We start from the raw sequence: 16,452 nt of genomic DNA, 5'->3' as shown, positions 1-16,452 counted from the left end.
TCACATTATGATTTCTTTCGTCTTTGCACTCTGGTCAGTGGAACAGATGTTTTTTCCAAGGCTGCTGAGCTCCTGGTGCATGTGAATATGCATTGCCCAGTCTGTTTCCAGTGTCTGGTTTCCTCTCAGACCCAGTGGAGTCACTCAGGTTATGATGTAAGAAATCACATAGAAAAAAAAACTGTATTTTCATTTTGTACTATTTCACACTGAATCCCAATATAAAAGATGACATAGGAAAACAGACATTATTATAGATTAGTAAAGAAAAGTTGTACAATACCCCTGTGGATTTCCCTAAATTTAGAGGTACTTTCCAGGCAGAGTCCTGAGCTTCTGTCTCCACTCCAATAAAAATGAACGCAGGTGAGTAACGATTGTTTCTGGCACTTGCAAATCTGAAAAGTACACAAAAATTTTTCAATTATGTCTTCTCTTAATGCCTAAAAGTAGTTTTTGGCAGAAAGCACCAATCCTAAAAGAGGAAATGACATTTATTGCTTTTTAATTATAAGCACTGATTATAATACAGATACAAAGAAAAGTACTGTCAAACCTTTGCTACATCTGAATAACCAAAAAACCCATTAAATGGAAATATTTTTTGTCTTTACCCATTACCCAAATATTTTTATGACTCTAAAAAATGTCCATAATTTGTTTGGTTCCCTTTTCCAGGCTTCTTGTGAAATAGAAAAGCAGAAATGTGATGAGAAAAAGTCAAGCTATTCCTCTACAGTTTATCAAACAGTCCAAACCATGATGTGGGTGGCAGTCTCTGCACTTAATGGTGCCCACAGAGAACAACAAATACACAGTGTCCAGGACACACAAGCATGCATGCTCTTCTTCCAAAACATCTGCATCTGCAGTTGTACCTCTATTTAAAACAAGTATGAGTCAGATGCTTGAGGCAAGGCATCATTTCCTTAGCTCTCCTCACTTTCCATGCACTCTGTCCTGTTTTTCCTTGGCACTTTAGCGACAAAACATATTCAAGCAGCAGTACATTGTAGGGTGTCTTCTTTTATTGTCAAGACTTTCTGTGTTCCCATTCTATTGCCTTTTAACCATCTTGCTCCCTTCATAACCCAAACCCACAAAGTTACTGCGCCTTGCTGACGTCTGCAAACGTTTTGCATTTTTTTTCAGGTTTTGTCACATTAAAAACTTAAACAGATATGTGTTTTGTTGGGATTTTATGTACTAGAACAAAGTGCATATTTGAGAAGTGGGAAAAAAATGACAGATGATTTTAAATATTTTATATATTCATATATATATATATATATAGCTGTGCACAACTAAACATATCAAAATCTCAGTCAGATTGGATGCAGAAGGTCTGTCAACATCAGTATTTAGATCTACATCCATGTCATCTGACCAGCTTATCTTCTTCTGATGAGGAAAAGCCATTTCCTCAGGATGATGCTGACACCACCATGCATCATAGTGATATATTGTGTTAAAGGTTATATGCAGATTTAGTTCTTTCCCAACATTTCATTTTGCATGTTGGACAAAATAATTCACTTTTGTTCCATCTGACTAGATCACCTTCTTCCACATGTTTGCTGTCACTGCTACAAGACTTGTTTCAAATTACAAACATGTTATATTTTTCTTTCAACAATGGTTTTCTTCACAACTTAAAAAAAAGAAAAGGTTTTGTCCATTGCACAACTAATATGTGTCCAGCCAACATCTGTCCTAGATGAGTTGTGGTCTCTGCAGGACTTCCTTTACTCCTTACAACAATAGTTGTGCCAGACTCTTTCTATTTTTGGATGATGGATTTACATGACAGATTGAACCATGCTGTGTGAGATGTTTAAAGCTTGGGTTGTTATTATTTCCAAACTTGTTTTTAAGCTGCTCTACAATCTTATCTCTGCTGTGTTCCTTGGTCTTCATGGTGAAGTTTGTTAACTTATGCTGCCTTAAAAGCTTCCATAGTTTTCACAGATCAGGAGTATTTATACGTGATTATTTTTCACAGAGAGGGATGCTATATATTCACTAAATGCGTTTGAGAAGAGCTTAAATTTATTTAGAGTTAGAGAAAATGGGCCTTTAGTATTTATGTATCACTCTCTTCATGTTTTAAATTGTAAAAAAAAAAAAAAAGGTGAAAGAAGTTTCTCATTTTCCCTCCTAATCACAAATATGCACTTCTTTATGTTGGTCTGTCACATAATATTTCAATGAAATACATTACAGTTTGTCCTTGCAAGGTGACAAAAACTGGAAAGGTTCCGTTTCTCAAGACACTGCAGATGCACAAAACTTGTTCTTGCACAAAACAGGTTTTGTGCAAGAATTTCAGTGTCTGGAGTTCGGACACTGAAATTCCTCCCCAATGTTATGAGGAAACCATGGAAACCGCACTTAGATGTGTCCGTGTTCACACGTTTTTTTTACATCAACTAAATTTTTTTTTTGTTTTCAATTGCAGAAATACAAATCAAAAAAAAATTTACATTATATTATCAATTGTAAAATACTGACTATTCATTTTCCAGAAACCAGCAGGTCCACACATGGAAATAAGAATCTTATTTGCAGGTCAGAGAGAGGGCATGGGCCACCGAAGGTCATTTTCTGGCTAGTTTATCTTTTTTGTGAGTGAAAAGTGTGTCTTGCCTTTTCAATTTGTGACACACAGCAATGTGTCTTAACCTGACCAGGTCAATGTTCTAATTGACCTGGTCAGGTTAAGTCCTGACCAAAAATAATTTTCAAAAAGAAAAAAAAAAAAAACATCCTGTATGGAAGCCACCCAAGAAATTACTTGATTACCCAACAACATGAAGAAGGGGCTGGTCTTAAAAAAGCAAGGCCTTTAGATTTCTAAAGGGACATCCTTACAAAGAAATCCCCTTAACTCCATCCAAGCACAAAGTTTCCCAGAATGTTTCCCTTCTTGATAATTTTCTGAAGTTTTCAAAAGATCCTAAATGATAAAGGTGCTTGCTTCAAATTATTTTTAGGCCAAGCAGCTTGAAAGATATACTCACAGTTCAATGGTTACAGGAAGTAATGGGACATTTTGCTTTTTAAATTTCCTGGAATATGCTTCGTACATCTGAGTTAGTTTTAAGGTTGTCCAGAAAGATGACGCCCACACTGACATTTTTACATGTACATGGAATTCCAGACCACTGCTCCTGCGTAAAACATGTTTTGATAAGATAAAAAGTGAAGTTTTTCCAGACAGAGTAACTACCTCACAGAAAGTAATTTGATGTAAAAACAGAAAGTATGAAACCTATTTTGCTTTTCTTTTAAATATTCACTGTATTACACACACTTCCTCACACATTTCCTCTTTGAATAATAACCCAATCCAAATGTGACAGCAGATTCACATAAACCATGATGGTGTTTTTGAAATTGAAGAAGAAATCTGCTTTTGTCTTACTTACTAACTGTTAGTGTAGATGCCACGCTACTGTAAGTAACATATAAACTGCTTGGAATGTTTATAACAGAACTTCGCTTTAAAACTCTCAAACCACCCCTTTAAATGGCAAGATCCATTGAACATGTTGGCCTTAATAGGTTGTAATTTTGCAATTAACTACATAATTGATGTTTTTGATATGTCAGAACTCATAATACTTCAAAAAATGTATATTTTTTGTTATGTTTTTCACCTGCAATGCATGCTGGGTTGATGATGTAGTTGGCTCCATTCTGTACTGGAACACACTGTGTTGCTGTTGGTTATAATTAAAAAAATAAATAAATAAAGCGAGGTAAATCTGGATTATTTTCCACAACAAAAAAAAGAAGAGCACAATGGGAATGAGCTGGACACAACTTCCAAAGGAGCTTTATTTGTGTCCTCAACGTTTCTCTCCAGAAGACTGCGAGTGATTTGTAAGAGCAAAACTGATGAAGACTCAAACAGGTAGTTGACTTATTTTTTGTCATATCTTATCTTGTGAATGGCTCATTGCTAGACCTCTGCATCGCCAAGTGACATGCAGATGAGGGAATTCAGCTATTTGATTCAGATTTATTTGAGAAGGGATGTAACAAAAAGATGCAGAATGGAAGCTCTTGAGAACTGGACCTAGGCTCAGTAAATAATAAATGTCCATCCATTCCCTTATGTACACTGTCCAAGGTTAAGTGCAATCATAAATGTTAATCATATCACTCCACAAATTGACAACTCAACACTCCTTATGATTTATATATCTCCATTGTGGCTCCAACAAAATCCAAGATGGTCAGGCCAAAATGTTAAATTACAGCCCTTACAATAGCACTCCTGAAAAACATCACAAGCTGATACTCTGGTTTGTTGCACACTACATGACATTTCTTTTTTAAAGTGTCAAACATGCTTGAAAACATCTCAAATTTACTGCAAATATGCATTGCTTATGAGTTAAATTTAGTGCAAATGAAAAATAGAAGAAATACTGTGTTTCATTTCTGCCAGAGCTTCTGCCTTCAGGCTAATCGCTTTCAGTCAGTTGGTCAGATTCGCATTTGTCTGTGAGATGTTCGGGCTGAAACAGACCTCCACCCACACACAGACCACTATTCCCCTGAGAGACTCTCCTAACTTCCTCCCATCCCTGTGGGGGTCCAACAGCCCGTTACATTATGGTCTGTCACTATGAGATAAACCAAATGCTGCAGCCATGGCATCATCTGTCTGTTTGCTTGTTGGTGGGGGGATGTGGGTGTCCATGGGGAAACAGGAAGAAAGGATAAAGACAGAGGGAGAGGCCAGAAATCTGTGTGTTGAGAAACAGAATAAATCAGAAACTGCTGAAGAAAAGAAAATGATTGAAACAGGATGCATGGAAAACTTTTACCTCCCCAGTTTGCTTAGCCAGTAGACTCGTTGAATAATCAAACACTTGCTGTTTGGACTTTACTGCCTGTTTGCTTTCAGAGCGCCGCTGCTTAGTCTGCAAGTATTTCAATTAAGTTCTGCTTAGATTTGTGTATTATTCCTTAAAGAGAACGGAAATGTCAGCCGGGTCATATATGTAGAGGTCTGAAAAGAAATTGAAAAGAAAATACAACTCAACAAATGTCAAAAGCAGGTGGTAAACAGAATATTTGTAATTTAATAATATTTGTTAAATTGTAAATTTTTCGTCGAATTTCACTTTTCATTTATTAACAAGATATATTGGAAGCAATCTTGATAAATACAAATTATATGAATTTATTTACTAATGTACAATGCGTCCTGCATCCTATCTACAGAGGTTGTTTTAGGAGCAAATCTAAAAACATTGTTACACAGAAAAAAATACTGTTTTGTCTTCATCTTTCATTTTTATCTTTTGATTGTAGAGCTTACAAAATAAACCATGCTCAGATGTATATTTGCAACTTAGTTTGTGCTAAATAAACATGACAAGAAAATGTTTTTAAGTTGTATAATCAAAATGTATCTATGTCAATGAATGTCAGCCATAGTTATTTAGCTCAGTCCAAAACAGATTACAGTTTACATAATGTAACATTCAAGCAATACGTTGCTTAGATGTCACCCTACTGATAATGTGTTGTTGCAATAGTAATCCTGTATGAGAACTTATGAGCAAAAACAGGGAAACTTTTGGGTTCATCAAAATTTTGGCCAAGAAGTAAAAACTGTACTTCAAAAACTATCCTCCAAGCTACACCAGCAAAAAATAAGAGACGACCAGCTCAGAATGATGCTACGTGTAATTTTATTCTGGCAGTGCAATAGTACAGCAGATTTTGTGACTTTAATGAAGAACATCCGAATCAAACTTTCCATGAGGAAAAAAATGGAAACACATTTCTTACTCCGATGACAATAACTTTGGAAGCAGTTGGTGACGTTTGCATGACACATCTGTAGGTTTCCTGCTTCACATTTACCACCGACCTACGTGCTAACTTGGCTTTTACAGACGTGATTCACGCTCCGTGAGGTGGCTGAAATCACGTTGCTTCCAAAGTCTCCTGGGTTTTCAGTTTTTCTTTCGCAGTAAATGGCTGTGAAAGACGACCTGGAGGTGAAAAAGTAGCATGAAAGGAAATAACATTTTATGAGGTTTTAAATTTGCTTCTGCACTCAAAGTGGAGAAAATGTACAATGAGATGCAATATACTCAAACATTTAATCAAAATCAAGAACTATAATAACTGGTCCTAATGAAACTTGTCTCAGCAACTGAGGAAAACACAATATAGCCTACAGGCGGGGTTTAGTTTCTAACAACAAGCAAGAAAAAACAGCTCTGTGCTGTGTTGGATAGCCAACATTTTAAGGCATGAATAAATTGCCTCGAGCAACTGATTCAACAAACACAAGGCAGTTATTTCACTTACTCAACTTTAGTGAAACATTTTAGGTCATGAGATTTTGGAGATATGTAGAAATAATCAGAATACAAAAAAGTGTTGAGGTTGCTCTTCTTATCGCTTCATCTTTCTTCAGACTGTGACCTTATCTCCCTGGAGGACATGAAGCGGTGACTGACGATAGAGGTAAAAGAGCCAAAGGCAAAGACCGGGAGTGAAAACAGAAGAGCTAAAGAGACATTTTTTTTCTTTCTGTATGAATTCTTTTTTTAAACAAGATAAATAGGTTGCATTGTGCTCCAAGAAAAAAATGGTCTGGACTAGTGTAGAAACAAGATCTGTAGATAGCCAATAGATCTGGCAAATACAGACTCAACAACATTTGAACTTTGAAAATTTCATTCAACTTTACAAGCAAAGATATTTTATGGGTTTATCCACAACTCATCTTACTCATTTTCCTCTTAGCTCTCTTGTGGAAAAATCAGCATTCAAGAAAGAAAAAGATAAATTATAGTGCTATTTTGAGTCATCTGTTCTCAATTATTGGGGTAGTAAGATAAACAAAAAATCCCTCCAGACAGGGAAGTGGTGCTAAACATGGAGGTCATGCCCATAAAACCTTCACATAAGGTCAGCAGAAAATAAAGCAAAAAAATATATATATATAGTGTAGAACTTTTTGAAGCGCAATCACAATCCACCATTGCTGTCACCCTGTCTGATGCATTTGGGGTTATATGTCAGGGTAGCGGTTGGACTAAGACATCGATATTTTTACAAAAAATACATTTCACGTGCGGTGAAATGTATTTCACCGCACGTGAAATAGGCCATTATTATTATTATTATTATTATTATTATTATTATTATTATTATTATTATTATTATTATTATGGCCATTAATAGGCCATTATTTTATTCCTAAAATAATGGCCTAAGTCACTTTAGGCAAAAGTGGTTTTTTTTTTTACTAAAACATCTCTTGTAAAGAAAGAAGTGGTGTTTTATTTTTTTTTTTTGCCAAACTCAAAAAATAACTTTGGGCATTATTTTAGAAATGTGACAATATTTTGTTCTGAGATCAGTTTAATTTGTACAAAGTAATTTACAGAAACAACAAAAATGTGGGTATAAACTCATCACTGATCCTCAATGCTGACAATGTTCTTTGTTTAATGACAAATATTCAACTCGCAACTGTGCAAGAGCACTTTAAACAGCAGGATTTGAGGAAAATCCATCAGCAATCATGTGGAACATCATGTCATGCCTCATTCCTTACCTCTGCTCTAACACGCCATTATCTTGAGCAATTAATGTACAAATGTACAGTATGATTTTGATAAATCAGCACTGAACTTTATTTGCTCTCCCTAAATTTCTCAATTCTCACCGACATTCCACTCCCTACTCAAACGCTTTTTCATTATTCATCTCAACCAAACAAGTTCCTCTTTTCTTCTTCTCTTGCAAACAATACTTTTTCAGCTGTCTGAGAAGTTCATCAACATGTTGAAAATACTTTCAAAATTTATAACATGTGTCTAGCATTAAAAAAACTACCTGTACCTTTTCTAAGCTTGTTGTTCTAATGTTTCCATGTTGTATAATGAAAATCTTTGGTGTAATTTCCATTTTGATCATCTCTGATTCACTTTAAATGGAAAATTTCCACTTTAATTTATTCCAGTCAACAATAAGAATGCTTGTATATTTATACAAGAAGCCACATCAGGGACTTAGGTTGCACAATAACGTCTTTAAATACGGATTAGCAGCTTCATCATCGTTGGTCACTGCTCTGCAGTAGTTGGCATGGTTAGCTGAGCGAAACCACAAAATGAATGAAGTCTGTACCACTCAAATAAGGGAAAAACGATATAGTGGGGTGATTGCCAAGTTTGGTTTCCATTTTCAATGCTTTGGACTAATGTTGAATTAAGAAAGATAATATTGCAATATTAAAGTCTAAAGAGAACTGGAAGCAGCTACACCACAGTAAAACTTTTATTTGGAGTAGTAATAGCTTCCAAAAGCTGACCTCACTTCAGAAAAATCACATTGCAATACAAAGTGTAACTATTTCATTGTAGTGTACTGACATGATTATCTGACTACTATCATTTTTTTAAAATGTGCATTTTGTTTTCTTTTGATCAAATGTATTTTTAAATAAAAGATTTTTATATATTTGAATTCAAAATTTTAACTTGGAAGATACCACTTTTATTGCTTACCTATAATGTCCGTCTGCTGAGGACACAGCAGACGGACTAACAGCGTCTCTACAGTCATAATTCAATTAATTTCTGGTTAAACTTGTAGTCACATGACAAGTTCATCTCCTTGCTTTAGGCAATGCAGCTTGTAAGCATGGGTTCCAGGAGCAACAACAATTTTAGCAAACTAAAAAAATTAATCGTTGAAACCAGGAGTGGTGGGATTGTCATGTGATGCGCTTCACTAACAGACTTCTATCATAATCTATTTTCGTTGTAATCCCCACTTCCTTCAGCCATTGTTTATGTCTGGATTTATTGCATCTTGCTTCTTCTGGTGCGGAATTGTGACACGCCTCACATCAACGATGTAAAAGATGGGAAAAAAAGAATCAATATGACTGTTCTGACTACAGAAACTTTAAAAACCATCAAAAGTGCAGTCACAATGAAATGACACTCCCAGATGAGGAGAAACACACACATCTCCAAATTGCGCATCTTGGCAGTTTACATAAAATCCTGTCAAGACGTTAAGAGGAGCAGTGGTCAACTTTAGGACTCAAAATCCAGTATCCTGCATGTTTCCATGGTGTCACCTACTCCAGTCTAATTAACACCTGAATTGTCTCCTCTGTCTGTAATCAAGTACTGCAGATGACTTCGTTTGATTCAGGTGTGTGGAAACAGGGGAACATATAAAAAATACAAGACACAAGGACTCACTCCTGCTTTAGAGCTTCACAAGGACCAAACTGTAAACGTTGAAAAGCACAGATTTGTGAGTTTATGCTGATGTAACAAATAAAAAATGCTGTCATTATTCTGTCTTTGCTTACACAGACAAACTGAACATTGATTAAACAGTTCTGTTTTACCATGCTTTATAATGTGCAGTGTTGCAGATTCAGAGGATTGACAACAGCAACTGTCTAAAGCGCATATTTGGCCCTTCCAGCCAACTGTGATATCATCCACATCTGTCTTAAAGACACATCAGCTTCAGTAGGTAATTTACTTATAAATTATGAACAGAAACAGCCAAACTTGAACATGCAGTGTAGAAAAACTGCATAATAGGTAACATTTTCCTTGCATGAACAAATTTACAATAGACAGTCGTTATTCTCAGATGCATAGCTTTCTCTGTAACCAAATACACAAATACTGTTGTGAGGCAAGTGGTAAATAGAATGAAGTGTTAAGACAGATGTCACAAATGATTGCAGAATAAAACCTCAAGAATGTGTCCATGGACTCTACGGATTTATGTTTCCCTACTCCATAACACATAGCACAGTGGTTAGAGAGTATTTTCTCACATTTTCCCTACAGATTGATTGGCTCCATGTAGCATCTGACTGGAGATGAATCCATTTCACTGCTGTAATAGTTGAGCTCATGACATGGCAGAGAAAATGAGCAGTTTTTTCATTTCTACCAGGGTTATCTCACGCTATAAATGGGTTTTTAAATGTAAACTATATGTCAAATGTCAATGTGTGTCTGACTTAATTAGAAACAACATAAAAAATAAATTAAGCCTGAATTAATTTCACATCAGACTCGTAGATCATAGAATTGATTTATTTAGGATTCTAATGGTCACAAAGCATTAAATAACATTTAAGTCAAACAGGATTATGTTTGACATTGCTGGACTTTCATGAGTGGGTGGGTTTTAGTGTTCAACTGCATCAACCACAAATATAAATGTTGATTGAGTTGAAAGAGATGTGCAAAGGATTACGAACATTTTAGGTAAGTTGGTTTATCTCAGATATTAAATAGAGAAGATTTATAGTCGTTTAATAAATCAAATTGTAAAATAATCTAGATGCAATCTGCTTGTTTCCTCTTAGATATTTTTTTATAACTTAATTCATGTGGTAAACTAAATATGAATGTATTTACAATTGTTGAACTTATTTGTTTGTAAATTCAAATCTAACTTTAATGGTCCTAGATGTATAAAAACAACACAGCAATCGGAGAACCTGAAAAAGAAACAGTAAAACGTAAACACTGAATCTTGGATTTGCAGATTACAAATGCAGAGCAGCTTAAATGACTGAAAAATCATTACAATAAAACACCTGGTCATGCAAACACTTTCCAGGCGTTGAAACGTTAGACGACTGGAGAGTTTCCAGGCACTGACGCCATGTGACCTAATTTCTGCAGACCGCTGCTCCTGGGTGTGTAAAACTAACGGCCAATATGTGTGCAGAACTACATCAATGTCCAACAGACACCTAAATACAGTGCCTTGTCAAAGTATTCATACCACATGACCCTTTTCCCATTGCGTAACATTAACACCATAAACTGCAGTGTATTTTATTTGGATTTTATGTTATAGACTAACATTGTACAAGTGTAGCTATGAAGTGGACGGAAATTACACATATTTCTGATTTCTTACAAATGAAAGTAGTCTCTTTACTGCTATTACATCTATATGCATTTTGAAAAATATGTTTCTTCCATTTTTTCACATTTAGTGACTGATTTTTTGGCCCATTCTTCTTTTCAAAGTAACTTAAGCTCTGTTAAATGCACTGGTAGTGTATGCAAATATCAGCTTTCCAATTTTTCTACATATTCCCAAATGGATATAGAACTGGACTTTGACTGGGCCCTTCTTGTTTCCATTGAAGTTCTGATTCTATGTTTAGGTTGTATTTATAGCATTGCTGGAAGGGGACCAAGTCACTAATGTTCTTTAACAAACAAGCTTTCACTGAACTGTTTATTTCGGGGCATCGAGGCAAGGGAGACTGAACACAACATACACCACTTTTGGAAAAACGAAAAGTGTTCTCTCTACTTCACTGTTAGGCGCTATTTTGTGTTAGTCTGCGACATAAACAAGGCAAAACACAGAAAAGTTCAAGCTGTATACTTTATATATTATTTACACTGAGAATAAAGTTATAATTTTGAAGATTAGGGATGCTTTCCATATTTTAAAAACCTTCAAATGTACCATTTCCGGATTACATTTGTAGCGTGGACATTGTACAATACTTAGTTTTGCGTGCCAGATGCAAAAGGAGCACCCAGAATTCAGAAGGGAATTGAGAAAGGGGTTTGTTGGAGAAGATTTTCTGCTTCTGTTCCACGCTGCGTGGGTCGTCTCTCACATTGTCGGACCTCCCTCCTCCGCCTGAAACTAAGCCATGCCCAGATAAATCACTCCCAGCACAGAGGGAACCTCCACTCAGGGGTCGCAGACACACGGGGGAGGTTGGAGAGCTGCAGAAAGTGGAGAGGTGCTGGAAACCCCAAAGCGGTGGTGAAGTAATCACAGACTGAAAATCTCACTGGGAGCACCTGTGGCCGCGTCCTGCAGCACCCGAGTGGGTTCGATTTCAAACAAAATGTCCGGTCACAGCACCATAGCCGGGGTGCTGGTCGCTCTGTGCATCGGGAGCGCGGTGCACTCCATGCCCCAGGGGACGCTCAATAACCCGCAGCTGTATCGCGCTTCCTCGGTCTCTCCAGGTAAAGATGTTTTATATTCTCCTTTGTTTTCCTTTATTACTTTTGGGTACTTCTTGACTTTTTATAGTTGTCAAAAAAAAATATATTTTTTAATCTATAAAATAGTTTCGCTGATCTGATAACGCGGTTGCATTTAAAGTTATCTGCCTAATGATGACGTCCAGCACCAATTGCCTTCAGCAGCCTCTGCTCTCTAGGTCGTCGGATTAACCTTTAGCTCAAGCCCTATACATCATCTTCGTCCATGCGAAACCTGAAACTATCCAAGTTCACACAAAGTTAAAAGATGACTTTGTAAAGTGGATTAAAGGGGGGAAAGATAATTGCTCTGGAAATAGGGAGCTCTGTACAAAGAATGTTCCTGGTGGGGGAGAAAAAGAGGATGACTATTCTTCTCCACCCTGTGCAAATGATTTATGACAGTTTGGAAGTCCCTTTGAAGCCTTGTTACCACTGCTGGATTATGTTCAGAAACATAAAGGGCAGAGTTTCCTTCTGGTATCTTGAATGTTTAATCTAGACATCAGTTATTCTGATACAAAAAAGATTTTTGTTTGATTGTGTAATCAGAGATAATGATCTGTGTGTGAAGCTGTGGGAAAAAGGAAACACCGTCCAGGAATGATATTTCTCTCAGTTCTGCTCCCTCAGTCTTTACCAGTGTTTTGTACTATTTTCTTTGTCTTATCTGTTTCTCTCCTCTCTGCTCAGATGGCTGCATAGAGAACGGTCAGTCATTCAATGTAAACGACCAGTGGGAGCGTCCTTATTTGAGTGGCACCCTGATCTGTACCTGCCAAGGAGTTGCTGGGATTAAGTGCAGAAGCAAACCAGAAGGTTAGCTTGTGTGCTATTACAGTACCCATATGTATGTTGTTTTGTTTGTTTTATGTACAAAAAATGTATTAGTGTGGCATGCATTTGTGTTCTGCACCCTCTACTCTGATAGCCCTAAATAAAATGCACTGCAACCAATTTAATTCTGAACTTACCAAACTTAACGGTTTATCTGTGTATAACTTAATTATAGTTCATGCAGAACTCCATTCTCAGTGCCTCTTACAAATCTAGGGGAGTAAAATGAGTGTTTTGGGCCATTCTTTGTGCTTCCATGCGGACAAAAATGCCCTCAGGTAGGCGGGGCCTGAAAACGTGAACAGTAAAACTAACAAGGCATGACTGCCCACCTATGCTGACAATTGTTAGTTTTGCACTCCACAAATCTGGCTCAAAAAGAAAGTGGCTAGAAGAAAGCCTCTAATGAAAGCAACAAGATCTGTTTGCAGCTTGCAAACATTTATAGGTAAGAAGATGCTTTCACCAAAAGGGAACTTTTTGGCCTACATTGAAGTGCTACATTTGGTGGAAAGATACTTGGTGGTCTATGACTTGAAATCCTAGTAAAATCACTGGAAGTTTGTCATTGTCTGAAATGCATATGTTTGCATCATTTTTCCAACTAACTTCAAAACAATTTTCTTTTTTTTTCTTCTTTTTTTTACCTATGGCAGAGGAAAAGTGCTACGACAAACTCAGCCAGAAGTTCTACAGCGTGGGAGAAACCTTCGAGAGCCCAAAGGATGGCATGATCTGGGACTGCACGTGTATTGGATCTGGGAAGGGCAGAATCAGCTGCACCATTGCAAGTATGTGTTGTTGTTTGTGGTTCCACATACAACTTCTCTGCTTGGTGGGTAGTGTTTTTTTTCCTGCCACCATGTGCCAGACTGACGGCAGTAAACTTCTAAAACTCAGTATTCCTGACAGCTGATTAAAAACGGCTTCCATGCAGCTGCTTGCAGTTAGCTGAAGGGTTAGATAATGATGCAAATGTTTGAGTTATTTAATATCCTGTGCCTCTTTTTAACTACGTTTACACAGACATGCAGACAATCTTTAAATCTCTCCGTCTAACCAGATCGCTGTCATGATGGTGGCGCCTCCTATAAGATCGGAGACACCTGGAGGAGACCTCATGAAGGAGGCTACATGCTGGAGTGTGTCTGTCTGGGTAACGGGAAGGGAGAATGGACCTGTAAACCTGTTGGTGAGTCATTCAGATAGCTGACTGATTATTCAGTCTATAAGACTGGAAAACTGTGAGTCAGTTTGCTAGAATTCTCTGACTTTGGATTATTTATTTCTGCCAAAAAGTTGAATACTATTCACATTATTAACATCATTTTAGGGCTGTTCTGAATGTTGATACTGGGACATTAACAAGTTGGAAAAAAAAGCTAATGGTGTTTTTGTTTTCATTTTGCAGCTGAGCGTTGTGTTGATCAGGCGCTCGGAACGTCCTACGTTGTTGGGGAGACGTGGGAGAAGCAGTACCAGGGATGGATGATGATCGACTGCACCTGTCTGGGAGAGGGAAATGGACTGATCACATGCACATCCAGAAGTAATTATTTATCTTACTTCCTCTGTGTTTTCAATGGAATAGCTACTTTCCCGGTAGCTATTCCATTTAATTTGCTGTAAATTAAGGTTAAAACTAGAAAGGTAAAAGATAAATTTTGTTACAAATAGTGGATGTACCTTACGGAAATGCAACTGGGACATAATGGAAATTACACTCTTCGGTGTGGAGGCTTGTGCTGAGTGTAAAAGACTTTGTTAGGTATTTCTGGTGAGCTCTTTATGAAATAAATCAGTACATCAGAAATGTTCAAAAAGAGGAATCGGAACTAGCTTTTACAGGTCAGAGGATTTACAAAATTTGTGATCGGAAATCGACCTCATCATTTCGGATTGGTCCATTCTTAGTTAAAACCTTGAAATTCAAATTGGTCTCTTGAGCAAATTTTGATTAAATTAATTTGAGTTCAATTATAATTTACTGGTGCCTTTAGTGTTTGACAGACACTAAAGAGGCCAGTAAATTTGGTGTCTTTAGTGTTTGTCAAACAAGAAATCTGGGTCACTGAAAGTCATTCAAAGAAAAAATCAAATTCTTTCTTCTGAAGTCCAACTATATTGAATCAAGGATGACGTGTATCTAACTCTCTGGCTGGAGAAAGTCGAGCTTGTAATTATTGGATGTTTTCAACAGGCTTTGGAGGAAATGTTCTACAGCTGTCTCATCATTTTAAACAGTCACATTCATCCCTAATTATGCTGTCTGATGCAACAGTTGATGAAAGATTTTATAGCTTATTAGCTTGTATTACATGCAGGGATTGTGGGTGGCCATAAATACTTGTATTGACTGGAGGCCTTTAGAACCTTCTTTTTGAGCACAAATGACCAGCAAAGTTTTAACATAATAACATGAAAACAACTTTTAGCTATAAAGAGTAGTACGTACTTTTACAAATATTTTAACTTGGGGTTTTACAGCATTTCTTACTTCCAGACTTGCACCATATTTAGTTTTGTAGTTTTTATCACTTCCATACTAAATAAAATTCTTTCTTCTAGATCGCTGTAATGATCAGGAGACTCTCACCTCATACCGTATTGGAGATACATGGACCAAGATAGATCCTCGCGGCCACCAGCTCCAGTGTCTCTGCACCGGGAACGGCCGTGGGGAGATGAAGTGTGAACGACATGCCTCACTTCACACCACTAGCCTGGGTGAGAACTGACCATGTCCATGTTTACTTTTTGTCCCTGTGCCCCCCTGAACTCCATATGGAGAAGGATTTCTACCAAAGGCAGATGTTATAAGGAGTGAGGGATATGAGGTGCCGACTGTTCAAGTGACGAAGTGAGAATGATGTGTCTTTGAACTTAACATCATTACCTCATGAGATGAGAAGACTGTGTGTGGGAAGCTGGGGATGTTGTGAGAAAAATACACTTGGGAACGATGGGAAGAGGAATAGGCTCTGATTGAAGCGATTATGGAGAGTGTTGTAGAAAAATGTGGTTGTTGTGATATGATGTCGGTAAAAACCAAAAGAACGAGCAGCAATTTATCACTTTTATCTGAGAGAATTGTTAATTTTTTTCTGTGAATCTTTTTAATGTGCGTATTCTTGACTTTCAAGTGTTGCCAAAAGACATCAAACAAGTTTTGAGCCTTTTTTGCATCTTGGGGGTTAAGTAAAGAGTCCTCACCTTCATCTTCATTAGTGATTATAAAATACGGTTATTAGTTTTCTTTTTTAATTCTATCCAGATGTATCAAATTGTTCTTGATTTGGTTTGCTCACGTTTAGATGTTAGCCAGTAAATTTAGTGTTACTATCTGCACATATTTTATTTCACTGTTAAATTGGAATCAGCATTTCTGAGTAGAATTTATGCGAATTATTCGCCAAAGTCCAATCAGTTTGTAAAGTTTACTGATCAAAATGTATGAAGTTCTAAATAATTTTAGAATTTCACTCAAATTGGCTAGTTTCTGTGAAATGTTGCTCTCCCTTACAAATAACCACTGTCTTTTTTGTAGGCAAATATC

At 36.9% G+C, this 16,452-nt stretch overlaps 1 protein-coding gene across 1 annotated transcript in view; it reads left to right on the top strand.

Annotated features, from left to right (window-relative positions):
* Window positions 1-11,736: 11,736 nt before the first annotated feature.
* fn1a (fibronectin 1a) overlaps window positions 11,737-16,452 on the top strand; it is a 35,181-nt gene continuing 30,465 nt past the window's right edge. The window contains exons 1-6 of the mRNA XM_008402690.3: window positions 11,737-12,041; window positions 12,753-12,878; window positions 13,553-13,687; window positions 13,960-14,088; window positions 14,308-14,445; window positions 15,465-15,623. Coding sequence (XP_008400912.2) covers window positions 11,918-12,041; window positions 12,753-12,878; window positions 13,553-13,687; window positions 13,960-14,088; window positions 14,308-14,445; window positions 15,465-15,623 — 811 coding nt within the window. The 5' untranslated portion in view covers window positions 11,737-11,917. The remainder of the gene's footprint in view (window positions 12,042-12,752; window positions 12,879-13,552; window positions 13,688-13,959; window positions 14,089-14,307; window positions 14,446-15,464; window positions 15,624-16,452) is intronic.

Source organism: Poecilia reticulata, chromosome 2, assembly GCF_904066995.2.
Source record: "Poecilia reticulata chromosome 2, P_reticulata-male-v2, whole genome shotgun sequence".
NCBI lineage: Eukaryota > Metazoa > Chordata > Actinopteri > Cyprinodontiformes > Poeciliidae > Poecilia > Poecilia reticulata.
This window is presented reverse-complemented; position numbering and strand designations above follow the sequence as displayed.